General features: G+C 44.8%; 6 protein-coding genes and 1 non-coding gene across 7 annotated transcripts; 3 read left to right on the top strand and 4 right to left on the bottom strand.

The window, feature by feature from the left end:
* Positions 1-1,166: 1,166 nt before the first annotated feature.
* Positions 1,167-2,553, bottom strand: JR316_0011100 (uncharacterized protein; the record flags this gene model as incomplete). The annotated part of the gene is made up of 10 exons (XM_047896762.1): positions 1,167-1,232; positions 1,291-1,395; positions 1,444-1,564; positions 1,622-1,646; positions 1,702-1,759; positions 1,813-1,840; positions 1,894-1,953; positions 2,006-2,106; positions 2,158-2,197; positions 2,480-2,553. 10 exons carry the CDS (start codon positions 2,551-2,553, stop codon positions 1,167-1,169), a joined length of 678 nt encoding a protein of 225 aa, XP_047744807.1.
* Positions 2,554-9,131: 6,578 nt separating this feature from the next.
* On the bottom strand, positions 9,132-9,829 carry JR316_0011101 (uncharacterized protein; the record flags this gene model as incomplete). Its single annotated transcript, XM_047896763.1, has 3 exons — positions 9,132-9,487; positions 9,542-9,703; positions 9,757-9,829. The coding sequence occupies 3 exons, from the start codon at positions 9,827-9,829 to the stop codon at positions 9,132-9,134; spliced, it is 591 nt and encodes a 196-aa protein (XP_047744808.1).
* Positions 9,830-11,251: 1,422 nt separating this feature from the next.
* Positions 11,252-12,130, top strand: JR316_0011102 (Gramillins biosynthetic cluster protein; the record flags this gene model as incomplete). The annotated part of the gene is made up of 1 exon (XM_047896764.1): positions 11,252-12,130. The coding sequence occupies one exon, from the start codon at positions 11,252-11,254 to the stop codon at positions 12,128-12,130; it is 879 nt and encodes a 292-aa protein (XP_047744809.1).
* Positions 12,131-12,714: 584 nt separating this feature from the next.
* JR316_0011103 lies at positions 12,715-12,830 on the top strand. Its single transcript has one exon. It is a non-coding gene; the product is annotated as a tRNA-Gln (tRNA).
* A 2,610-nt stretch (positions 12,831-15,440) lies between these two features.
* JR316_0011104 (uncharacterized protein) lies at positions 15,441-19,873 on the top strand (the record flags this gene model as incomplete). Its single annotated transcript, XM_047896765.1, has 12 exons — positions 15,441-15,480; positions 15,539-15,692; positions 15,777-15,964; positions 16,005-16,153; positions 16,313-16,508; positions 16,530-16,617; positions 16,821-16,979; positions 17,107-17,697; positions 17,752-18,064; positions 18,243-18,378; positions 18,484-19,733; positions 19,847-19,873. 12 exons carry the CDS (start codon positions 15,441-15,443, stop codon positions 19,871-19,873), a joined length of 3,291 nt encoding a protein of 1,096 aa, XP_047744810.1.
* Positions 19,874-20,423: 550 nt separating this feature from the next.
* JR316_0011105 (uncharacterized protein) lies at positions 20,424-24,917 on the bottom strand (the record flags this gene model as incomplete). The annotated part of the gene is made up of 4 exons (XM_047896766.1): positions 20,424-21,715; positions 21,789-23,446; positions 23,941-23,955; positions 24,469-24,917. 4 exons carry the CDS (start codon positions 24,915-24,917, stop codon positions 20,424-20,426), a joined length of 3,414 nt encoding a protein of 1,137 aa, XP_047744811.1.
* Positions 24,918-25,721: 804 nt separating this feature from the next.
* Positions 25,722-26,907, bottom strand: JR316_0011106 (2,3-dihydroxybenzoate decarboxylase; the record flags this gene model as incomplete). Its single annotated transcript, XM_047896767.1, has 6 exons — positions 25,722-25,838; positions 25,898-26,067; positions 26,136-26,212; positions 26,289-26,312; positions 26,385-26,551; positions 26,785-26,907. 6 exons carry the CDS (start codon positions 26,905-26,907, stop codon positions 25,722-25,724), a joined length of 678 nt encoding a protein of 225 aa, XP_047744812.1.
* Positions 26,908-27,340: the final 433 nt, after the last annotated feature.

The raw sequence follows: 27,340 nt of genomic DNA on the forward strand, positions 1-27,340 counted from the left end.
GATGCATTAGCCATCAATGTCGGGAAAAATACTGATTTTCACTGAATGATTGACGAGCGGGAGAATCGAAGTCTTGTGAAAGGTTGTCGAGAACCTTACGCAAGAAATGAACAGACGGACAAGTATAGAGACCAAACATCACTTTGAGGATATTAATTTCTCTGTACATGACTGGTTTACTGTCATCGTGCAAGGCATTTTCCGAATTTTTTGAAAGTGAGTACGAAACCACACTCACGCAAGATAGTAAATTATATAGCACACGAATCAATGGCTAAAGTGATATCGCTCCAGATCAAGGGCGAGGGCGATCCAAGGAGCTGGAAAGTCCGTATACTGGAAATGTCTGTATTGCTTTTAGAAACTGTACACAAAGAGATTGGAAACCGAATGTCACTGGAACCGAAAGCTAACAAATTCAGCATCAGAGGAAACATTATTGTACATTTCTGTTCTCGAAGTTTCTTTTGCAAAAATAATGCAATCCAGTGTACAGTAGTCGAATTGATTGTCTGTACTTTAGCGGAGTACCCGGATAGGCAAACCCAGCTCCCGAGACTTTGATATGAAATCGTGGGTTCCTCTGGGCGAACACTGCGGTACCGTGTGAGGGGATAGACCGGCCACCGAGAAGTATGTATGGCGCTGGTTAGGGGTCGAAATCAAGGATCTTACAACTGTGGGAGTTAAACGACAACCGTGGTAGAAAGGTCACCGCAAACAGAATACATTACTAATGTTCCCGAAGCGCAAGTTAAAAATCTGATATATCTCACCCAAAGGTAGGGTACAGACATGATGCTCCAGAAACGAGGGAAAGGATCCAACCACTCAGTCAGACGGGTTTGAGAAATATTGTGGACCATGTTATCGTATTCAAGACTAGAGCCGGCAAACCCTTTCTAATATTATGGTAGATCATGGAAAGATTGTAACCATTCAGAACAATACTCCCTGCCTAGCATCGGGTTCAAAGCCAGCAATGAAAATAACAAAATTTTGAAAACGAATACCTCGGGAAAGGCACCTGTAGCTACTGTCCAAAAGTAAATAGTAGGCCCCCTAGAAGCTCAGTAGAATTTCTTTGACTTTATTTCAATAAAGTTATGTTTTAAATATATACAGAATAAACAAGGGAATTGGAAGCTGTAATCTCTATACTTTGGTCAAACATGGCTCCAGCTACTTTCTGCGGTGTCAAATTTCTTTTCTTCCGTGCGGTGGACCTTGATCTGAGAAAAATCGGCAGTGGTCAGTCTTCAACAATCACGGAGAATTATAACAACGTACACCAATAACCTCTGGCTGAGAGCTAGTGTGGGGTCGGATCTTTTGATCTACAAGCTCTTGATCAAGGCGAGCACGGTAGCTTGTAGATGAAAGTCCCAGCGAATCCTATTACAATGTAAGTGAAGAATAAGAGGGAATTAAAAAATAACGCACTTCGCCTATCTTATCTTCTTCACCACCACCTGTATGTGCCGCAGCGGAACGTCCTGTGATAATTCTTCCTACACTGTAGGAGGAGTCGTGACCGGACTGCGATGATTTTCGAGAATTTAACCTGCGTCGGATGATATCCATGAAGGTTTCTTCGAAGGAATGCAGAAAAATAACGAACATAGCGATATAACTTATAGTGTACACTGTGAAATAGATTGATCAGTCGTCTGTTCATTAAGGTGGAAAAACGAAGCCTACATTTGGTGACCAAGAACGATACGCCGAGGAAAATAAGGTTATCAGGCATTGCTACATACTAGTAGGGGCATATGTTTAGCTGCGATATACATCAGACAAAATGAGACGCACAGTGAACAGCGAGGCCATTGATGCAGCACTATGCAAACCTGTAAGCATGATCTTTGGGACAATATGTAGACTTCATAATACCATGTGAGAGTTCCCGAAATCAGTACGTATCGAATAATACTGAAAATTCGATTGTTTGTACTTGAAAAGTGTGAACAATCAGACTTCGAGGCCATAGCACAGTAGCGCTCACCTGCTAAACGAGTTTCTGCTCTTGTACAGGTAATAACACATTGATACGGCAAGAACGGCGTCGATAAACGTAGAAGTCGAAAATGTTGCGCGCACAACCCACTACGAAACATAATGAAATCGAGCATGATGAGATATTCTTGAGAAACTAACCGCCATAGCTTCGACGTCGACCCAACTTTTCAGTTTACAACTGCAGGGGGTATGAGCTCTATTGCACAGATGGGATCGAAATGACTCACGAGTAGATAGCTAACACTGTCAAAGATAGTGATAGTTTGTCAGTGCACAATAAAACCAACTGAAGTCTAACTAACGTAGCCCAACGACTGCATAAGATGAATGTGAGTTGCACTCGTCAGGAGGAAGCAATGTGGCAATAAAGCGTACCGTAGCCTCCAATCATTATGCCAACCTTGTTAAGACACGTTCAGCTATCTTATCAAGCAAGCCATTGATTTACATCTGAACTAACCACAGCGACGGGCCATATGCGCGAGAAATGGCTTCCGACTGGAGGGTGAATGAATCAGCGAAACACTCAAACATGTTGGAAGAAAACTCACGTTTCCATACTCTTATCACATAAAGACTTGAAGAATGAAACCTCAGATTAGTGGTATTTCAAAGAGCGTGGAGCGGCTGACTTACGTTTGGACTAGGACAACGATAACCACCTAATGATTTATTCAGTTTTCTAGTCATCATATACCGAAGAAAAGTCTAGTTACATTCAAAACGATCTGAACTTTTAGACTCCTTCATGATTGGGAAGTGTTAGGGCATTTGGTGATAATGGGCCAAAATGAGGACGTACCAGACAACGTGCAACAACGCCACAAGCTTCCCAAACTGTAGAATCACATAATGATATATCCCGTGGATTGTCATGACAAGATGGATAGTGTCAAACAGCCTATGAAGATTCGTCAATGTTTCTTCAGGAATGATTGCTTTCGAGTTCCTACACAAGGCTGGCAACCTAACCACCGTCAAAGATCAGATACGCAGGGAGCATAGATAAAGATAATACTGACAGAGATCTTCTGGAACTTCCAATCCTTTGGATAGTTGTGGAAGTACAGGTAAGCCAAAACGAGGGTGATTCCATAAAGGCTATGGTTGCAAAATTGGGTGGTTAACAACTGTCGAACGCTGCTCAGCGGATTCGGAACGTACACTGAAGAGAAAACACAGCCGAGATATCCAGCGCCAATCGTGTTCTCAAGAGTGAACGGTCCAAGGGCTAGCAACGCCGCTGCGCCTGCGTTGGGAGTGGCCTGTGCCATGAAAAGAGCGCGAATGGGGACGTCAAGGACTAGGCTGAGCAATGCAAAGGAATGAAGTATTTGAACGAGGACCACTGAAAAAATCGGCGATCGCAACCAGAGAATCGGTTTCTTTCTAGCCCCTGAAAAACCGTCAATACTGTGGTGTTCGTGTGCGGGGTGTATATCCGACCTTCGGTAAGGACGACTAGAAATCAGTAGATCTAGTGTATCAAGATATAGAGCGCATGCGTTATCAAATTCCTGGACACGATTTAAAATGTTAATCAATTGGAAATTTAGGGAAACCCACGTTCCCCAAGAAGCTTCAAGAAAGTTAAAGCGAGAATGCACTCTTCCTAACCTCACCATTGCAGAACAAAAAACACTCAGGAGTCAGAAGGATCTAAGTCGCGGATGATATAAGAATGGTAAAGTTGGGGCATGTTACTAACATTTTATCACGGCATCCCCTGATTAGGCATACTGGCCAAGTATAAGTTAGGTATTTCGATTCTCTTGGTTCCGCGAAGTAAACGCGAGTATCTGATTCACATATCCAAAGGAGTCAGATGGAGCATCGGCTCCCGTACGGACCTTGTATACCGGACATTGTAAAGCTCTAGAGCACTGTTGATTTGAGTTAAACAAATGAACATTGAGGTGATTTGGAAGGAGAACATCGCTCGTCGTTCCGCTTTCAACATTCTGGGGTATTCTAAAGCAAAGCAACGACCGGAGTGATGATGACGCGCAAAGCTTCAAGAATGGCCTCGGCATTCTGATGGCCGAGGGTGCAGGTCCGGATCCTGCCATGGTATCTATCGGCAATCAGACGATACTGGGTCCTCGCCAAGACCATGGTGATCGAAGGAAACCGAAGGAACGATAAATTTGCTCTGCAGAAACGAATCTGAAAATTAGTCTTAAAGATAGACGTTGGAGGTGGATACCAAAATAAGGTATCTTGCCCAATGGTTTTCGAGTCTGTAATACTAAAGATAGTATTTTAACTTTTTTTGCCTGAACAAGTCTAACTATTTGACAAGCATATTGCCTCTGTGAGATCCATTAGCAATGTCGGACAAAATAAACTGTAATAAGTTTTGAAGAACCACACCCATGCATATGGTTGCACACAATGTACTTTTGGGCCTAAATCTTCTCGGAGATTTTATTTTTTGCAAAAGCGTAATAAGAAAAAAGAAAGAACAAAATTCTAAAGCTGCACACTTTGGTAGGATGATATATGAACACGAATATTTGTTGACCGAAATTTAGGAAACGAGTGGATCAGTGGCGTATGAATCAGTTGCGATCTATGTTCCCCATTTGTTTTCAAATCCAGGTCAAGAACATCAAGGACGGAGGATGACCAACCTGTTCCTTCTATCCTTCTTGAGATAGTTAGATCTTGTATCAGGACAAGAAAATCTTCAGCATATAATAACTTTGAGCGCCTATTGGCAAAATTTGGAAAACTTCAAAACATAGCTGCACCGGTGGAAAAATGTGAACGAATCCTTCAATGTCAGTTTTCTTCTATGCTCTACCTCAAGAACAGTAAGCAGACTTTGCTGAGTGGCGTGTGAGCCTCTTGTGATAATTCTAGATATGGCATCGTATTTCCTCCTATTCCGAAGTTCTACATGGAAAAGTGGGGGATATTCAAAAAATTAGTGGGAATGATGGAACTGAGAAGTTAACCTAGCGTACGGATTGGGCACGCAAGGGTACTCTGTGGCTTAAATGTGGGGAAAAAATTGTCTCCGATTTTATTAGTTCCTTCTCCAACTGGGTAAGAGCCCTATACGATATGTGATCAAGTGTATTTTAGACAAACGCGTCTCATCGCCGTCGACTCGTTGAACACTGTTGAGTAAGGTATAGATGCTCTCACATCCCTCGGCGATGCTGCCTTGATTCCTCAAGGAGAATGCTTCCCCTCAAATCAGAAATGGGGGACGCTTCCTTTCTACTTGGTCTGGAGTATGTGGCGCTTAGTGGCGTTGCAGGGCGAGCGAAAAGTTTACAAGTAATCCCGATTATACCGCGTTTGGGATTTTCTTAACCGCATTGGTGCCTATTGGTGAACACTTGCGTACACGTGGTTATCGTGAAGAATTCACGTGGTAAGGTTCAAACAGAAAAGAGCAGAAACTGGCCAAGGCGACTTTAAAGCATGACCATAGTCGAAATTGAATCGCAAGTCAACTGGGTGGCTTGCGAATCCGCACCATCGAAGTTCCAGAATTCAACCATTCTTCATGCGCATCCGTGACCTAAAGTTCTACTCGATAGGAGGCGTGAAATGATTATACATTCTCTGATAACACTCAGCAGAAGGTTCTGTGGTTTATTTATCTTCCGTCTTTGGGTACCCAATTTGATCAAGAGCATGTGCTCAAGGGCCAACCCGGCATCAAATCGCATTTCTGTCATGAGATGCGCAACATGCATGAAGGCCATGCACATTTCATTTTGACGGTGTGCCGTAGTACCGGTGATAAAATCACAATATCACAAACTCAAAATTTTTGAACCTAACGAAACACATCCAAGCTATCTTTTCAGTGCTTAAGAGAGTGAAAGACACAAAGAAAGTGGTCTCCGATATACCGTCACTGATAGCCCTAACTCTCGGTTCGGGTCCGACGGAATGGACAGTTTGAACCCGATACACTGTAATTTCCCATTAGAATCAAATATTGGTACACAGTTCTAAATGCGTACATTGAGAGCTGAGGTGTTTATCTTTGGTCCCACACTCATATTCCAGCCATGACGCATTAAGCTTTGTGAGAGAGTACATACCTGGGGAAGCTTCGGATTGAGGTATGGAATGAATCAGCCATAATCGAAGCGTTGATGAGATTTACCACCTTTTGCGTTGACTGGATGTATGTTTATTTCGCCGTAACGCATTTTTTCTACCGTGTATATGACACTGCTCCGTGATGAACTGGGGCGTCCACCTCAAGTCCTGGTAGGAAAAATTGGGATTATTCTATTCAGGAACCCCAGAAACCCCTAGAAACCCCTAGAAACCCCAGGGGTTTCTGAATAGTCCTCGAAGCAACATTCTAAACCCCTGCTTGAACATGCATGGGAGGTTTAAGGTCCGACCTAGCTTTGCTGGTCTGCCGTGTCGTGCCGTCGTCGTCGCCTTTGAGTCAATAGTTGATCGTCTTCATGTGAATATATTCAATTGTTCAATTTCTGTACGCTAACGTCTCTAGTGCAAGCAATAGTGCCAATGAAACTCAACAAACCCATTCAATGAGCTTTAGAGTCGTTCAATGGTTATTTATTCAAAGGGATATCATATTTGATGTTTATGAACACCGAGGTAGGGCATCCAGAGTACTAGAGAGTATAGTAGTGGTTTTAGGTACAAGAAAATACATTATACAGAGGTTTCTAGGCTTTTACGTAGTTCTTTTACTGCTTTTTTTATTTTCGAGCGAAGTTGCGCCTACGCACCCGAGTGGCCACTTGAAACGGCCCGCATGAGAATACAAGCTCCTACTTAATCCGCCGAAGCGGCATTCTGAACATTCATCACACCTTCATCACAACATTCATAACGATTTTATGAATTTTGAGGGTTTCTATGGGGTTTCTGGGGTTTCTGGGGTTTCTGGGGTTTCTGAATAGAATAATCCGAAAAATTGCTTACATTCACAGTTGCAACAGAGAATTATTCTATTCAGAAACCCTAGAAACCCTAGAAACCCCATAAAAACCCCCAAAATTCATAAAATCGTTATGAATGTTGTGATGAAGTTGTGATGAATGTTCAGAATGCCGCTTCGGCGGATTAAGTAGGAGCTTGTATTCGCATGCGGGCCGTTTCAAGTGGCCACTCGGTGCAACTTCGCTCGAAAATGAAAAAAGCAGTAAATGAACATGTTAAAAGCCTAGAAACCTTTGTATAATGTAGTTATTTGTATGTAACACCACTAATATACTCCCTAGTACTATTTCTTGCATCTTATAGTGCTCTGGATGCCCTCCATCGGTGTTCATAAACATCAAATATGATATCTCTTCGAATAAATAACCATACAACGACTCGAAAGTTCACTGACTGGGCTTGTTGAGTTTTATTGGCACTATCGCTTGCATTAGAGACGTTAGCGTATGGGAATTAAACAATTGAATACATTTACATGAAGACGATCAACAAGCCAACGACGACGGCACAACACGGCAGACCAGCAAGGCCGGACCGTAAAACGTCCCATACATGCAGGGGCTTAGAATGATGATTTGAGGACTATTCAGAAACCCCTAGAAACCCTAGGGGTTTCTGGGGTTTGTGAATAGAATAATCCCGCAAAAAACTTATAAATTTACGCAATTTTGAGTGCCGAGGACTCGGTGAATCATGGTTAGGAGAAGGGACTGTGTTGAACCATGTAACTATTGAAAAATGCAGAAAAATGTTAGGTGATAATTCTGCGAGGTTGTCCCGCCTCACATACCACCACACTGCCACTCTTCCTGTACTACTTTATTCCGTCCATCAAGGAATTTAAGGGGGTCAAAATTCACAAGGTTGAGGAGTACATAAAGTACTAAACATAGCTTTCCACGACGGGCAGCACTGCCCTCAAAATCCGGACGATCAACAGCGAAAAGGAAAAATAACATCCACAGATAAGATTAAAAATACCCCAAAGCAAATCGTTACGAGTAAAGTGCGATGGCAGCTCGACAGCCAGCGACGGCCAGAGCATGCCAGATGTCTGATAGCGGCCTAATTGCCTCGGCATCCATATTCTAGTTAAACGAAGGTGTACTTTGAGGTGGCTTCGTGACTCGGTGGCGGGGGACATTGAGCGGACACACGGAAGCTCCCCCTCATCCCTCTGTGACGGCCACACACAATTCCAACGCTGCCCTTTGCCCGGTTGCGGTTACAACTTGCCACCGTATCTTTGCACGAGCGTTAGTCCAAGCGGAAAACCAATCTTCTGGGGACCACTGCCACAAGCATCTGACAGCGAGTCGTCAAGGTAAGAAATAGGCAAGCATGTCAAGAACGTCAAAGATTTTCTTGATATAAATACCAAGATGACTTGCAGAGGGGCTGAGCGCGCTGGTGATCGATGATGAACGGTTCAGCATTCAAAACGTGATGGACCCCTTTTAGATTTCGGGTTCTGAGAATCAAACTTCAATGTCCGAACACTTCTCCCGTGAAGCCGTGGAACATCCTTGCGCTTAAAAACTCGAGAATTTTAATTTCTCGATGGACTTGGTGGTAGGATTTCAGCATGTACTGAACACTTCAATTCATTGGCATGTTCCCGTAAATAATTATCACGACTGAATACAACTATCTAGTCCGTAATGATAACGAATTACAAATTTATTTCAATTTCCGCCAGAGTGTGCCGACGCGGCGATTCTGATAGTTCAAATGGGGATATCAGAACCCTTAAATAAGAAAGCGGCAGAACGACGAAGAAAAGGAGTCTTGGCGGAACGTGTTGCCCGAGCGATCTGGCATAGAGTGATTCCGCTTACGAAGAGGGTTGCTCGCTGTTGCTCGCAACGGAAGGCATGAAGGTGTTATGTGCCCGAAGAACAGGATAATAACGAAATTTCAACTTTTTTATATTATTGTCGAGGCAAAGATATACAGCCTCGAAGGACAGGGAATTGTCTATAGTGGTTATATGGTATATGTTGTATAGTCCGAAGAAAGAGCGAAACGGCACAAAAAGAATGAGTGTCCATTTGATCCCGAAAAGAAGAATTAGCTACGCGTAGTTCATCTGTAGGACGTACCACGCACAGCAGCTCGTCGAGCACATTAGATAGAAGTAGAATGAAATCACATTAAACGTGCTATGAAAGGGGCACGAGAGTCCACGCTGCACCGAGAATTACACCGAGCGAAACAATGATGAGCTGGCTGATAGGGATATTCAACACGTCTAACCGCGCTCCACTGGCGATAGCAGGGAAGGTTGTGGCGAACGGTAGTGTTGGGTTTGGAGAGCCACTCAGGGTGACAGTTGGAATGCCCGTTGCGGGTGATGGTCTGGATGTATCTGTTGGTGTAGAAGAGGCGTCGAGGATTGTAAACCGTGAGGAGGTGGTGTGCATGACTCCATGCGTGGAATTAATGAAAATAAGGAAGTAGTCGTCCCCTGCAGGAAAGTCCTGTAGGAAGATATTGAGCTTCCCCTGAGATGCTGGAACTAGAGGGTCCAGCCATTAGAGATAGATTAAGATTGGTGCCATAGAGCACTCACCGTTTCGAGCAACCAAAGTCAACCCATTCGAATTCAGCCTTGCCATCTCCACATCGAAACCATGAATGTTGTCTCGTAGGGCCTTCGACCATGTTATGAGATTGGTGGCGCCGTTCGACCACTGCGCTGACAAGTGCGGCTCATCGATAATGAAGTAGTTGGCTGAAAGAATACAGATTAGTTCAGTGCCCAGCTGCTTCCTGTAGTGTGCTAACCCGACGCTGTCGAAGCAAAGAAGAGCATCGTCATGTAGACCGCAAAGAGGTTAGAAAAAGCCGATGCACGCATGTTTTCGTCGTCGTCGTTATATCTTCAGTTTTAGGGTGTAACGATAGGTTGAAGAGAGCTATTCGTAGTTTTCGAGAAGTTGTTCGTTGAGATTGGACGTAAGCGTTGTGCGGTGTCCAGGCGGCGTCCGTTACTGACTGAAATTGGGCCAAAACTTTTTGCCAGATAGGCACCGCTCACGTGACGCTGACACGCCCCCTTGTTCCTGTCGGGCCGAGGCGCCGCAGATATACAGGAAATCATAGTGGATACACTGCTGGCACCCATTCGTATATGCCAGATATAAATGAATTAGAAACACGTTTTGTATATGGAAATCAAGGTTTTGTTGTAATTTTCAGAGAAATATGGTCCGGAATACACTTCCGAAGCGTATTTCTCTGAAAAATGCCAACAAAAAGCACACAGTCAAACACGTAACGTGTAGTTAATTCGTGTTCATTTGACATATACCAATGGGCGCCAGCAGTGATACGTAGAACAATGCTGGGGCTTATTAGTATATGTCAAATGAACACGAATTAAATACACGTTACGTGATTGAATATATGCTTTTTATTGGCATCTTTTTAGAGAAATATGCTTCGGAAGTACATTCCGGACCATATTTCTCTAAAAAATGACAACAAAAAACTCGATTTCCATACACAAAACGTGTTTCTAATTCATTTATATTTGGAATATACGAATGTGTGTCAGCAGTGGAAGCAGTTCACCTAAAAATGCGCCATCCAAATTGTATCCAAAACTCAAAAAAGGTAATAAATTTTGTCAATCCTATGGGAGAGGATGAAGAATAGGAGAGGATTTTAGTGGGTATTGCGTCAGTAAGAAATATTGGGGACAGACCAAGTTCACACTCACAACCCCGCCTATATGACTTGATAACACTGCTGGAGGCCATTGAAATATGTCAAATAAAAACAAATCACATATACATTTTGTATTCAGAAATTACTAGCGGACTGCAAGGCTATGTCGTGGCCGAACATGCCAATAATGGATAATGCTCCACAGTGCCCACAACCTCAGCATTGCGTTTTTATTACTCTACAGTTTTTCCACTAGTACCAAGACACAAACGGAGAATCTATCAAAGAAAGCCACCACAATTCTGCTAATAGCTACTTCATAGTAATGGCAGTTGTATTCATCGGGGGTTAAATTGCCTTTTCTTGCCTAAAAATTATGTGATTGGTGCTGTATATAGGACTTACTTCTTGATGAGTATTTACCTCTACAAGATACTCTCAAATCAAATTTAGGCAATAGCCTGGAATATAATCACACCGTAATCTCAACCGAGCCATCAAGCGCTGGGTATTGCCTTTAATTGATATCGGCTCCGAAATGCCACGTTGTTGATCTGTGGGAGCGGTACTGATCTATCATTCTAACCAGCTAACCTCTGAGCCACAAATGATGCATCAAGGTCACAACATTCCCTGGAATATTATCTCGTCCAACTTTCACTTTGTATCCAACGACAGGCGCTTCACATCACCGAAGACTTCATTGATCGTTCACAAGCCGGACGAGAAATCGCTCAAGCACTTTATTCGCAAGTTTGGAACTGCCATCCGCACGTTCTCAAAGACAGAGCGGACAAAATACCCAGAGTCATTCGAACCTCTGCTCACAGGAAAGGTGTTCTCCGATGAGCTACGGGAAAAATACCCTCAATACCTAGACGAGCGTAATCAGAATATCGAGGCTTGGTTTGCTGCCGGATACAGCACGAGCAACGCCAACCTCGCAGAGGCCGTCAAGATCCTGCTGCACGAAAACGAAATGTCTACACTGCTGATGCTGGCCCAGCACCCGTCGATCCCTCTTGCTCAACTCAACCATCTCAGTTGGGGACACCACTTTGGATTCTCGCGTGTCAAGGAATCTGCACTTCGCGCTTACATGTTCTTCAACGCCGCCGAAGCAACAGGGATTCTGGAGAACGGAAAATACACGACCATTCAGCCCGAGTATTCTTCGCTGCTCTCGGAGATTGCGAGCTCGATGGACTATCCTGCGCAGCAAGTAACGCATCAAGAGTTCTTACGAGAGTGTGGTGTTTTGCAAGGGGGCACTAGCTGGGTACCTGAGGAAACTTACGTTCACTCGGATTACGCACGTCTGCAGAGATATCTCAAGAAGCTGTTTGAGCTGATGTACAGATACGACATGCTGCTTGCAGAGTGTGGCGCCGAGCCGGAATGGGATATCGAGCTGGCGTACCAGTTTCCACTAAGGGGAAACATCAAGGTCGGCTGGGACGAGTCACAGCAGCGAAACGTACTAGCTTAGACTTGGTACTCATCTTCTACTTTATGACTGGAATCAAGCGCTGACTGTCACATGTTTGACAAGTGTCTACGCCTAGATGACAATGAACATGACACCTTGCGGGACCGCGCAGCGTTGGTTGCATAAATCATCAACGGAAACCTACCGACAACTTCAACGATGCATCAAGGTCATAACATCCAATTTCCATTTTGTTTCCAATGACATTCGCTTTACACCACCGAAGACTACCCTACTGATCAATAACTTGGACATAAAAACTTCCAAGCAGTTGAAGCATTTTATCCGCAAGTTCGAGAGCACTATACAGGCGTTCCAGGCACATTTGGGCCTCTGAGCACAGGGAAACTGTTTTCGGACAAGCTACTTGGACAAGTATCCGGACCACCTCGACAAACACAATCAAAATATTGAGAATTGGGTTAAGCGGCGGTACGATATATAAAGCTCTGTACAGTGCATGAAGGTCTTTGACGACGTGGAACAAATATACATGTTGTGAAGATTCTGATCCAAAGTGTCTGGCTTGGCGTCGCGATGAAGGCTATCATATTATTTAAAACCAAAACCCATCCTTTTTACGTGGTTCTATAGTGTAGTGGTTATCACACGGGATTTTGAAGATACGGGAGGTTAGGGATTCAGTTGACTAACCGTGTGAAATATTCCCGTAACCCCGGTTCGAGCCCGGGTAGGACCTCTGTTTTGGCTTTCGTGCTTCAAGCACTTTCATTTTTGTCATAGTACTTATTTCAAGTGACACACTCTTATTGCCAGCAGCACTTACATACGTTGGTACGAATTGTAGAGCATTGTCACACCACAATGGATAAAAGGATGACAACTCTATTGACGCAATGAACTTGCCGTTTTACATTATGTTCTCTTTATTTCTCCCATAGCATTGGTAAACTCACTGGGGCTTTGCGTTTTTTCTCATGCATTGATTCAGATGTATATAGGCCAGCAATGTACATATGCGTTTAATCTTGTGGGGAATGCAGTCATCCAGATACCACTGATCTTGGAGAGGCCATACAAACAATTGAATGTGTCAGGTTCCAAGATTTTTGTAGTGTGTGTGATCCTGAGTATCTAGCAGCTTATTAAATTCGCAAGAATTCGCCTGATATTTATTCATCGTGCATATCCTGGAAGTGCACAAGAGTTCTGGTCCACTGGTCGCGTCCGAGTCGAGTGGCAGCAGCTCGAGTCACGTTTATCGTTCTGTTTGTCCGTGTTGCTCAGCAGCCCCAATGAGCACCATGTTGGTGGGTTTGCTCACAACCACCAGAGATGAAATTGGTTTAGGTGAGAAACAGGACAAATTCGTTATCTTGATTTCGCCATGAATCCAGGTGACACACAAGGCGCCGTTGAAGCTGCAGGATGAGAACAATGAGATCTAGGTTTTCGGCTCGCAATAGCAAAGCGCAGGTGGAACGAGGGGAGTTTATGGTCAATGATTACTGGGACACTGATCTCAATTTCGTGGTTTTTGTAAAGTAATTACTCACAATTTCCCTGACCCCCGTCAATGTCGACTGGTCCTGGAATGTGGAGAGTGGTAGCGAGGATTCAAGATGCGGTCACTACTTGCAGTCAACGGGACGGAGGCTTACCGTATCTTTTGTTCAGACCCTGGGCATCATATGCAAGATATCGGCGGGCCATGTTAATTAAAGTCGGCCAAATGGACGCACAGTACTTCATCAACGTAGATCAAGTGGACTCTCGCCGTGTCCCTATGCGCTGTGATTGAGGTACATCGATGGAGTCGGCATTGAGCAGGGAATAGAGGGACAGAGGAGAAGTAGAAGGATTCACGGACGCGGCAGGTGTTGGGGGAGCAGCTTAACACGATTGGTTAAACACTTCTCCATGGTTGCGCGTCGTCCTTAAACCACCATCATCGACGTATACAGAAAAGGGGAATCGTGGCCGTGCAATGGTCCCAAGCACACGTCCTTATCATGATTTCTTTGGCTTCAAGATTGACAACGCATTGATGGAACGCGTACACGAGTATAGATGGGCGGCTTGCATACGGCAGACCTGGTGCGTACTTCCGTATATCTGATCTTTTTCTGATCTTTTTCATACAGGTACTGCACTCAGAAATGTTGGGTAACAGCACATAGGGATTATATGAGCAGTATCTTGTAGTATCCCGGGATCCCTCTGCTGCTTTTTAAGAGCATAATACGATCATTACCACGACTATGATGACGCCCTCACGACCTCAAAAATCCCTATCCCTCATTCTCGAATCTTGAATGTAACACCATATCGGTATCCCTCATTCTAGACTCTCGATACCTAGGAGCAAAGACTACTGAGTCAGAATCGACGCTCGCCACCCAATGATCACTTCACAGTGCCATGTAAGTGCACCCATACTCCTTCTGCACGATCCTACACCGTACACCCACCCTGAGATCGACATTTCATCTTTCAGAACCAGCTGCCGAGTCCTGACACCACAGCTTTCAAAAACCCGTCATTGCTGCCAACAGGCAAATGACTTGGGATTAAATAAGCGTCTTTGCGCTCACGATCCCTGTGAGAGCCAACCAAGATAGGTAAACCGTGTGCTCATACACATAAAAATACGGTATCGATTTGCATTTCTGAAGCTGATGTCATCGACGTGTACAGTAGCAAGGGGATCCAGTAGCGCAATGGTACAAAGCAGGCGTCCCCACAAACTTCAATGTTGCATTCGTCAGTGGGAATGGTGCTTTAGGAAGGCGGGGACAGGCGGACTGCTCTCTACAACGGATTGGTGCGTATAGGATCTGAACACCCCTCCACCCAGCCAAACACGTTCGTGTCCCCATTCTTTTCTTGAACATCATATCTCTCTTTGCGGCTGACAGACCCCCTTTCTACCATCCCTCATGATCAACCAGCATGCCCAGTGACACATTACAAGTGTCCGCATCGCTTTCGGCATCACGTCGTGCGAATGTGCTGCGTTGACTAAGTTTGGACAGTACGGGTCGTACAATAGATTAGTCGTAAGTATCTGTTCCATGAGTTTGTGGAGATCGCAACAGGTATGTATTCACTTGCGACATTCTTTTGCCACCTTGATAGTTCTGTCTTTCTAGTCTCGTTAGTAGCTATAACCTAGAAGGATAACAAGGCAATTCAATTTTGATGCTGTACACGTTCCTTGTATCTCCGATTTTCTGTCCAAAATGACAGTGATAAATATAACACGTATAAAAGCAAGGAGGCCACGTTGCCACATCAGATTACCCAGTCTCCCACCGTCTCACCGTCTTCCCTCAGGACCACCAGTGACATGAACGACAACCGTCTGCTTCTGCGGGCACATCTAGCTAGTAGGTTTACGTTGGTGTCCGCAGAAAAACTGTATTCATTGACAAAATCATCAATAAGGTATCGGATTCCAAGGCGATGTTTTCAATGAGTCCAAACAGCGGGCGTTTTACTTTGCGGAGGTCTTCGTCGACAACAACCAAGTGAAGAAACTCAAAAAACTGAAACCAAAGTCGGATAGGCTCAGCTGGGAGTGGGGCCAAAGCAATCAAATGTGAGTATCATAGGGTCGGGCGACTTGAAACTGATAGCTGACGGTACTGCACGTCAGATATTTCTCCCCATCGTCCAATCTCAGAGTCGATCTCTATCGAAGTTTCAAGGTCAAAGTGCCGGGGATGGACTCCTTCGTCGGGAGCTTCGAAGGTAGAATCACAGAATTGCTTGAAAATGGCGAGTACATTCCTCCCCGTACTTATGCTGCTACTGATCCCAGTGATCCCAGGCTTATCGTCAAAGATCTTACAGAAAAAAGATGGCACCTCAGTTGGAATAAATATTAACGTTGGATTATCCGGGATTATAGGACCCGTGGGATCAATTGAAGAGTTTATGAAAAAGGTCGATAGCGATGTATCCCGCCTGAATGGCGTGGATAGCGCAGCATCGCGGACGTTCTGCCTTCTTGCGCCCGTGCTGAGCGGAATCGTATCCTTGATGGATAATGTTTCACAGGTACAATATCTCTCTTACCATAAGACCAATGTACACCGTCTTACGCATTGGTGCAAAGGCCCATCCCATCTTGAGCGCCTCTTGGACAGTCATATCAAGCATCTATAACGTACGCTTTCTTATGTTTCATTGCATAACAGATACTTACTTCAATGATAGGCAGCGCAGGAGACCGATACACAGGATCAGATTATTCAGGATATGGCCAGCACGCTTCGAGAAATGCTGGGTGCCGCAAACCAGGTTCCAAATCTCCCCATGCTACCAGGCATGGTTGATGTAATTGAGAGGATTGGTCGGACGTCTCTGGATGTTGCATCACTGATTGACGAATACACTCACTTGTCCTATGCTGGTATGTTTTCCTATTGTTTAGAAGGCAACGGGATGCTCATTCAGACTGGTACCTACAGAGCGCCTGGCGCAGATTCTGCCAGGGGAGCTCGGTCGCCGGGTGGACTCGTGTAAACAGCAATGCAAAGCCGTACAGAAGCTTCTTTTTCAGAGAGTTCAGATAGACACGCACACAAAGGTGGAGAAAATAGGTCTGTTTTGTCTATGCACTATTTGATTCCAACATCAGCGCTCATTACAATTTTGCAGATCATAAGGTTGACGCCGAGGCACAGAGGCAATTAGGTATGACACCAACATATATACTCTGCAGGCTACTAAGACTGTTTGATGAAGCCAAGGAAATCGACAACTGGCTGGCACCTGTACACACCTCGCAAAATTATAATGAAGCATATGGAAAACGAGAGGAAGGAACATGTTTGTGGTTCATTGAGGAAGAAGAATTTGGATTCTGGTTAAGAACGCCGGGGTTCATATGGGTTTGCGGAAAAGGTATAGAACTTTGTTTCACCAAGTTGTCTTCTAACGACTTTACAGCGGGAAGTGGGAAAACAATCTTATGGTTAGTGATTGCTTTTATCAAAGTAACTGTTCAGCTCTAATCCTGCTTATCATTTCAGCGGGCAGATCATAAAAGCAATTCAACAATTGACACCATCTGTTGCACTTGCTTACTTCTTTTTTGATGCAAGAGATGGCCAGACAGCGCAACAACTGCATATGAATCTCATTCGCTCTCTCATCTCACAGTTGTCTCATCAAAGCGTCAGCGGCATTTCGTCGGATATACGTGATCTGTACCAAAAGGTCTCCCCCATGCATCCACTTGACCATGAGCTTCAGGACACTCTTGGAAAAATATTAAAGGAATTCTGCAATGTATACATTGTCCTTGATGCTCTAGATGAATGTACAGATCGGGACAGAACACTTGGATGGTTGGAAGCCCTACTCGGACATTTGGACAACAATGAAAATCTTCATTTGGCAATAACGAGCCGTACAGAACCCGACATACAGTCAGTATTTGGGCGTTTGAATCACACCATTGTCAATATGAGTACTGCCGCAAATAGGGATATTGGCCAATATATCAAGACTTACATTCAGGCCAAGGAATTCACCAAGTTTGATGGAGAGACTCGGGATCATGTCTTATCAGGTTTGATGGACCGTGCGGAGGGCTCGTATGTTTTCCTTTTTTTATCACACAACACATTGTCAATTGAATATGTTGCAAGGTTTCGTTATGTTGCTCTACAAATTGAGAACTTGAAAAAGTGTGCAAACAAGATGGAGTTGGATAAGGCAATAAATGATCTTCCATGGGGACTGGATGAAGTTTATGCTCGGATCCTACACAAATGTGAGGACAGATATATTGAAGATGTCAAAACCTTCCTCCAGTTTCTGGCATTCTCACAGGAGCCATTGACACTTAATGCACTTGCCGAAACAATACTATTTGATTTTCCATTGGGCTTTAAGGGTACTTTAAACCTGGATAAAAGTTATTTGGACCCAGAAGACATTCTACAACGTTGTGGAGGACTTGTGATTGAAGATTATAATGGCAAGTCAATACTTTATTAATTGTAAAAGTACTTGAGTAATATTTTATGCAGGATCCATCAAGTTATCTCATTTCTCAGTCAAGGAATATCTCCTTTCCAACCGAGTTGATGTCAAATTCCAAATGAATGAGCATGCATCCCATATGTACATATCACAGATCTTGATATCATACCTTCTGGAATTGGACACACTTGAAGTTCAATTTGGTCATTTCAATTACCTGAAACCATATGCATTGCACACTTGGGCTAAACATGCTATACTATCAGGTCTGGAAAAGGATCAAATGTTTTGTGCATTTGTTGCTCGGCTTTTACAATGCACTAGTGCTTCATTAAGAAGGGAATCCACAGTTGTAGTATATCTACTGACTTGTGATATTTTGGTTAAACAAACAGGCTTGGATTGGGCAGTTTCAGAGGGTTTGGAAACTGTGGTTCTGTATATGTTGGAGGCTGGAGTTGATCTGGACATAAATGGAAGAGAATGTCAAAACACACTTCTAATTGCATCTAATCATGGCTTTGGGCTTTTAGTATCATGCCTCCTGCAATATGGTGTAAATGTAAACACCCGGTATGAAGATGGAACTGCACTCCAAGCAGCATGCTTCCAAGGTCATGAACAAATTATTAATATTCTTCTAAAACATGGTGCAGATGTAAATGTCCAGGGAGGCTATTTTGGAAATGCACTCCAAGCAGCATCATCTGGAGGTCATGAGCAAATTGTTAATATTCTTCTGCAACATAATGCAGATGTAAATGTCCAAGGAGGTTTTTATAGAAATGCACTCCAAGCAGCATCATCTGGAGGTCATGAGCAAATTGTCAACATTCTTTTAAAACATGGTGCATATGTAAATGCTCAGGGAGGTTACTATGGAAATGCACTCCAAGCAGCATCCTTCCAAGGTCATGAGCAAATTTTTAAAATTCTTCTACAATGTGGTGCAGATGTAAATGACCAGAGAGGTGAATATGGAAATGCACTCCAAGCTGCATCATCTGGAGGTTATGAGCAAATTGTTAACATCCTTTTAAAATATAATGTGGATGTAAATGCCCAGGGAGGACATTATGGAAGTGCACTCCAAGCAGCATCATACCATGGTCATGAGCAAATTGTCAACATTCTTCTAGCAAATGGTGCAGATGTAGATTTCCAGGATGATAGCTATGGATCTGCACTCCAGGGAGCATCCTTCCAAGATCATGAGCAAATTGTCAACATTCTTCTGAAATATGGTGCAGATATAAATGCCCAGGGAGGTGTATATGGAAATGCACTCCAAGCTGCATCATCTGAAGGTCAAGAGCAAATTGTCAACATTCTTTTAGAACATGGAGCAAATGTAAATGCTCAAGCAGGTGTATATGGAAATGCACTCCAAGCAGCATCATCTGGTGGTCAAGAGCAAATTGTCAACATCCTTCTGAAACATGGAGCATATGTAAATGCCCAGGGAGGTGAACATGGAAATGCACTCCAAGGAGCATTGGGAACATACTGGGGACCTTACATGCATGTGGCAGAAATTCTTTTGGATAATAATGCTGATGTGACCTCATTAGAATATGTGGACCGAGTTAAAAATCCTGAACTTCAGCAGCGTCTGCGCATTGGCTTTAGGCTATATCAAGCAAAGGTGAGTTATTATTTTCATACAGCATCTTATTCTATTCATTTCTCCTGCTTTGCCATATACAAACAGCTTTCTCAAATCCCCACACACCGTTTAAATCACTATTATACATTTAGCTTTCCACATCTTCTGCGGGATCGTAGGTTTATCATGTAAATGTATAGTTCTCTTTCTTGATCATAAACAATGAATTAGTTTTACTGAGCTATCTCACAAGATGAAGAGCTCTATTTTACAGTAATGAAACTTTGTTGACAGTAAGTTTCTGAGAAAATAAAACAAAAGGAGACGGGTGTACACGCTATGCTGATCCACATTGTTAGTGATGCAACAAGACACCTCGCTGACCACCTGAGATCTCTTGCATATGCTGTTACCATCTCTTACTATTTCTGATGCATTCGCTCTAGCACTAAACCAAGAATCACATATGGCCGAAATAAGCCCTAACAAACAAATTTATTCAGCACAAAGCTCCCAGTTAGCATTAACGCCAGCAAGGCGAGGCAAACCAGTACTAAATGAAGTATAAACAGATAGAATATAACGAAACGGAAACACCAAAATTGAAAAAAGAGGTCAAGGCATGGGATGAATCACGTATACCTTGTGGTACATAAGAAAAAAAAAACAAGAAGAAACAAAACAGTCTACTGAAAACTCATCTAAAGATTACGCTTAGTTTTCAGCGCATTACACATCCTCCCCTCGACTCCTCGCTTCAACCAAACTCAACTCGAGCGCAAACCTCAAATCATCGTCCAAATCCTCCTCCTCTCGGGCTCCATAAATCGCACCACCGGACGAAACTCTAGATCTAGCACTTGAATTTGGGCTGGCTACACTAGCACCAGGTCTTCCCCAGGAAACGACAGCCGGTCGGATAGGAGAACCGGCACTGCTGCCGACGCCAGCAGAAGCAGCAGCAGCAGCGACGGAAGAAAAGGATGGCGATGGAGGGGACGAGGACAGCCTCGCAATTCCTAGCGCTAGTCCACCAGTAGACGCACCCCACACGCTCACTTTGGGTTTGAGCGAGGAAGGGCTCGGAGTCGGGTTAAGGCTCCCACTGGTATTGACATTGGGAGCAGAAGCAGCAGGAGTCTTCAAACCGCCACTTGGTTTGGTACCCTTTCCTTTCCCGACCAACGATGGACTAGGACTACCAACTTTTCTTTCCTTTTCCTTGCCCTTTCCATGCAAGGAACTTCCCTCACCCGGACTGGTGCCAACACTCCCGGTAATAGGTGGGAAGTGCTGTTCCTGACCCTGTCCATCCAACATTGCATTGACCAAAGATGGGTCAATATCGTCGCCCACAATGTTCTCTTCTTCAGCAAGATACTCTTCACCGGCCTCCAAAGGCTCTCCACCATCGATACCGCCACCACGCCAGGGTGAAGATACTTGTACTTTCGCATTCGAGCGTGACGGTGTGAGGATAGGCTGACCAGACGACGTCCTCGCTGGCTCATGGTAGCGATGGTGACGACGGGAACCGGCCATCGCCAGTCGAGTGTTTTGCCCTGAACGCGCACGAATGGCCGAGGACGAGGACGATAGCGACGACGAAGATATGGATGGCGAAGGCGACACAGATGCTGATGGAGATGGGGCAGCAGAAACCCCGTCGGACGAAACACCAGACGTCGACGACGCTGATGAGGAGACAGATGGCGATGGCCCAGAAACGCTCATCCCATCATCTTCATATTCATCGTCTTCTACAACGTCTTCGTCAAACATACCTTCATTCTCCAGCTCTGCCCTCCTAGCACGTTCCACAGCGGCAGCAGCAGCTTCATCCCGACTCAGCATAAGAACATACTCAACTGCCTCAGCTTCACTCAGACCCAAGCTGTCCAACCCTGCCCGATGCTCGACCTGCCGCCTCGCCAGAGCCGCGGATGATGTGCTGGAAACGTTTCGTTCCGCATCTAAGAGATCGCGAGATTCTGCAATCGTCTGCCGCATTTCATATTGACCTGTAGAACAACGAAGCATTTATTAATGAACATTGATGAAAATGAAAGATGTAAATGAGGGAGAAACACATACCAATATATTTCGCAACCCCCGCCCCGGGCTTCTTCTTCCCATGCGCACCCGTCCCAGGTGCATGTCGCCCCCTCACACCTCCCTTGCCTCCTGATTGAGCACCATGTCGAACAACATCTGCATGCCATGCCATAATTGTATCGCCCACAGCAACAACAAGGACGTCCTTTTCGTCATTAACCACGATGTGCCTAACCGCCTCTCTCCCTCCGGCTGTCCTAGCCATAACAGGAGCTACCACCCCACCGGCCCCATGAGGCGCTAGAGCCAACGCCCCACCTGCCAACCGTACCTGCTGTCCCCTACCTCTTCCCCTAATCTTCGCGACAGGCGACACAAACGACCTCAAATGCGCAAACGAGATCCCATCCCACACGTGCGTCGTCCCGCGGGCTGACCCGGTGACGAGCACTAGTCCGTCCCACCACAGAGCAGTGACACTCGCACCGTCGCGGTGCGCTTCGAATGTACGGAGAGGAGGTACGTGGTCCACAAGCGGTGAGACGGCAGCACCCCAATGGTATAAGCTGACACATCCCATGTGGTCACCTACCAGTACAAAGCTTTCAGAGGACTGGCCCCCGAAGTACGGCACGACGACACTTGTAGGCCCGAAATTCGGATCGCCGAACGGTGTAATTTCGACGGTGTGACATAGAGGGTCTCCTTGGTCGACAGCTCCTGTTGAAGGGATCCGAATCCTATAGAACAGAGGGTCATCTTCGTATGCGATCAAGAAAGCAAGGGAGGCCGCTGTGCTGTCGATGTTTGGATCGATGTCGAGCGCGGTAACCCTTCTCGCGGCACCCTCCACGGATTTGAAGGGACATTCAACGAACACTTCTTTCACCTTAACCCTGACCTTGTCATCGACAAATGCTGATGAACGCCCGACCCAAACATGCACATCTCCACTCTCCCCAACACCCACTACTACACCCACACCGTCATCCGTGGTCGAAAAGGTGGCCTCAGCGCGAACACACTTATCCGGGACAACACCACCCCCTGCACCGACTCCAACGACACGAGATCCAAAGCGATCGACCAGCATCGGAGGTGAGCTCCATGTACACCTGATCGCAACGTCTTCGCCAGTTTGTGCATCACGATCTGCATTATTAGCAAAGACACCAACATCCCAAACCTTGACCCGCCCGTCGTCTCCGGCACTGACAACCCATCTGCCTTGTTTCTGGACAAACTTTACATCCCTGACAACACCCTCGTGTTCATCACCCACCCTGCATCTCTTGACCTGCACACCCGAGCCTCCAGAAATGCGGAGACTACCATCCATTGCCCGGGGTGCTGTGCTGATTACCAGGTCTCCTGCACGCGTACCCCACGCAACACGCGCCGATGGCCCCCATGTCGGAGAAGAAACAACCACATCGCAAGCAGTGACGTTTGGTGTAAACTGAGCATTCGGGTTTCCGTTCAAGTTGCCACCGTTTCCACCCGGTCCGAAACCCATTCGGGCATCAACGTACCCTGTCAACACTCGACCAGAGAGCGGCATGGAGCGTGCAACAACCCCATACTGGATCGAGGCTGTAAGTAACGCCGCCGTACCATTTCGTGTGCTGGGATAAAAATGGCGAGTCGACTGACTTTCAGACGACAGGGCCTGAGGTACCGAGGTTGTCGAAGGAACTCTAGTGAGAAGGACATTGGAAATCGGAGAGTGTAGAATTGGGGTGTGTGTTGTCGGTATGGACCTGGAACGACTCCATCGGCTTCATAAGCAGGAGTCAGTAATTCGACCACGGGTATCCAGAGAAGAAATAATGGGGGATATATGCACAGTACATTCGCATAATAGCCACCAAAAAGTAAGGGGTATCAATATAAAAAGCATGATGGAAATTGCGGGTGCATATATGCGCAAAGACTGCATAGAAACCGCACAAAAAGGAGTGAAAAAGGATCATGAAACTTGGAAATAATATCCGCATATATCCAGCAGAAAAGATGGAAGATGGATATAAACAGCGCAATAAAAGCTGCAGGCGCATATATGCGCAAAAAATGCACAAAAAGGACACGGAAAGGACTAAAAAAGACCATGGAACTTGGAAATGATGTTTGCATATATCCTGTAGAAAAGATGGGAGATCGAAATAAACAGCGTGGTGAAAAATGCACACACATATTTGCATCAAGTCTACATAAAAAGGACACAAAAAAGAGTGAAAAAATAACGGAAATTTGAAATAATGTTCGCATATATCCAGCAGAAAAGATGGAAGATCGATAAAAACTGCGTGATGAAAGCTGCACGCGAATATATCCGCAATGTCTGCATACAGCGGACACGAAACAGAGTGAAAAAAAACGCAAATTCGAGATAATGTTCGCATGTATCCAACATAAAAGATAGGAGATCGAAATAAACAGCGTGATGGAAATTTCACGCGATTATATCCAAACGGTCTGCATAAAAGAACACAAAAAAGAGTGAAAAGAATAACGGAAATTGGAGCCAATGCTCGCGTATATCCAACAGAAAAGATGGGAGATCAAAATAAAAACAGTGCGATGGAAAATGCACGCGAATATATGCGCAAAGTCTGCATAGAAAGAGCATAAAAAAGGAGGGTAAAAGAATAACGGAAGTTGATGTGCATATATGCGCAAATACAGCATAGAAAGGCCGCAAAAAAGAATAACGACTCACCCAATCATGACATATCGCCACGAAAACTCGTCTCTCCAGCTCTTTCCGTCTCCTCGCCTGAGCAAGAAAACTTTCCATAAACTCGAGTTGGGTGCAGACATACTTTGTCGATTTTTTTCAAGTTCCAAATCGCTTTCAGGCGATACCCCAAGAAAATAGCATGCATATGCGCGACGCCATGTGTTATCCGCCTTTACGTGGTGAGCAAGATACGAGGAGACACATCCCAAGGCGAGTAACGCAGGTGGTGTAAGGTACGAGGTGATAGAGGTGAGTGTCTCGGGAGGTACGTCAAGCAAAATGCTACGCCGAAGACCATTCTTTGCTGGCTCATCGACGACGGCTTGTTGTTGCTGTTGAATTCCATGTTGGCAAGCGGTTTGGTTATCAGTGTGGTTGGTTTGTGAACTGTCGTCTGTTTGATTGTTTGGTGTGGGCCTATATAGCATATAACTTGGGTTTTGTGCGATAGAAAACAATTTGATGCAGAGGCTGTGGGCAACTGCGTGGGCGCTGTGGACGATGATGAGCAACGGAGAAAGCGGATGAGTCGGGTCGGCTCCGCAGGTGGCATTTTATTTGGTTATATTTGCTTATATTTGGCCAGGCTTCATATTAGTAGATATTAGTCGAATCTTGGTCGAATCAACCTTTTCGATGAAGTCAAAGATTATTTCATATATCTCATCCGTTGTAGGACATAGGGAAGGAGACATACTTATAATGTACGACAGTTTACCCCTTCGAACGATTTAGAAGCTATACTAGGGACTTTTTAACCACATTGCCCAATGTTTAACAACAAAAATGCATGCAACTCTCGCTTGAGAAGCAACTGTCTCTCAGCAGCCGTATCTGAATAAACAGGAAAATTTTATGTTGACCCAGAAGAGTTATAAGCATTGAGTACGGAGGGTGGGTGTAGTATGTGGGCCGATGCGGCATGAAAATACCGCACCAAGATGTCGTTGTATTTCATTTCAAGTTCTATTCGTATCACCGCCGTAAAGGGACCACCCTCCTTACAAGGGTTGTATTGAAGGAGATCAAACAAACTACGTTCTACTTTAAAAACAACCCCCTTCCGTTAGCCTTAACTGGTCATCTCTGGCCATAAGCCTGAGAAACGGAGGGCGTGCTCACCTCTCTTTTCTGCACATCTGATAGCCCACTTAAATTCATACACAAAGCTATCGGCACTATTCGGATCTCTACAGTGACTGATGACACACATATACTGCTACATAATTTATTCAATCATCGAGCCGAAGCACTTTAATTGCCAGCCCTCTCGCCAAGGAGTTGTGATCCTCTGGGATCATCGTTCTGGACAAAGCGTTGATAAACGCCGTTCCATCAGGGATATTCACCTATGAGAGGAAATTCAGCCTAGCATTTATATCGATCGTGAGTACAGGAGGGAACTCACAAATGGATAATCAATGGAATACATAATCCTGTCCAATCCAATTTGACCAATGTGAAAGTTCAACAAATCCGGTGCAAAATTCCCAGAGGTAGTCTCGAAAATATTCTTGCGAAAATACGTGGTGACGTTCTGCTTCATCATCAAGCCGAACGGAATCTCTCGCTTGAGCTCTGCAACAAAAAAAAAACACAGAGAAGACGATGAGAACATCGCCAGTTAAGCTACTTAAGTTACTCACGGGTATCTATTCTGACTAGATCCGAGGGAATGCGCTCTCCCATATGGCCGACGATTATCTTCAGCTTGGGGAACCGGCTGTCGCGGTCAAAAAATGGTCAAACAGTTATAATATTAGCGGAATGTTTTTACCGCCTTTATATTTGACACGTACTCAAAAACACCATTTGTACAAAGCCTGTGAGTATCAAATACATACAGATGAGCCTACGGATCAGAGAAAGGGAATTCATACAATTGAAAAACGTACCCAAGAATGTGAGTTGACAAACCAACTGCAAATTCCTGCGCTGGGCCGATCAAAAACGGCGCATGCGAAAAGGATAAGTTGAGAATCGTCTGGATGCTCGTTCTGGGGTGGAAATAAACAGGCACGTCCAAATCCGACACCATCTGCCAGAATACGTCATACTCCGGCTGGTCATAGTACAACAATGTTTCTAACAGTAGTCATACCACGATTTAATTAGCACATGTTGTGTTTTTATTATCACAATATGTCAAAACGGTATTGACAAGACTCACGGCCATCCGACCCAGATTGTTGGTAGTCGTTCAACAAGGCTCCTTGAGGTACCGTTTTTGTGTAAATGTTCAGTCATCTCATCTAGGAAAAATAAACTCGCACCCAAAAACCCAAGATCATGCACTGTACGCTTGAGCTCCAATGCAGCATTAGTTGCATTGTGCATAGCGAGCGACGCAAAGGCTCCAAATCTATCTGTAGCATTCGAAATTGTAGCCGCTAGTTGGTCGTTTACCTGCACCGCCATGTTCTCCGCGGATACTGAATCAGAAATTCCTTGAATACACGGCTCGGCACATGAAAGGACCATCTAAGTTAATTTGTAACATATACCTAGATATCAGTGGGCAGTGCAGAAAATAACGAGAAAGGTTTTGTTGAACCCACAAAATCGATATTATTCTCATTCATACTTTGCAATCGTTGATTATGTACGTCAAGCAGGTTGTTCATTAGCTCTGCATTTGTGCCTCCTTCCAACAGAAAAGCATAATGTTAGTTCAATGGTCATTGACAAAACGATGGACAATGATGAAGTCGGGCGTACCTTGAGCAGCTTGGCCTCTAAATCAACACTTGAACTTCAGAGATAGCGATACTGATCTAGGGCTTGAGAGAACCTTACGTAAATTGAGTAACAAATTGTGGAATCGTCCATGCTTCTTCGAAGACAATTGTGC

The sequence above is a fragment of the Psilocybe cubensis genome, chromosome 10 (assembly GCF_017499595.1).
Source record: "Psilocybe cubensis strain MGC-MH-2018 chromosome 10, whole genome shotgun sequence".
Lineage (NCBI taxonomy): Eukaryota > Fungi > Basidiomycota > Agaricomycetes > Agaricales > Agrocybaceae > Psilocybe > Psilocybe cubensis.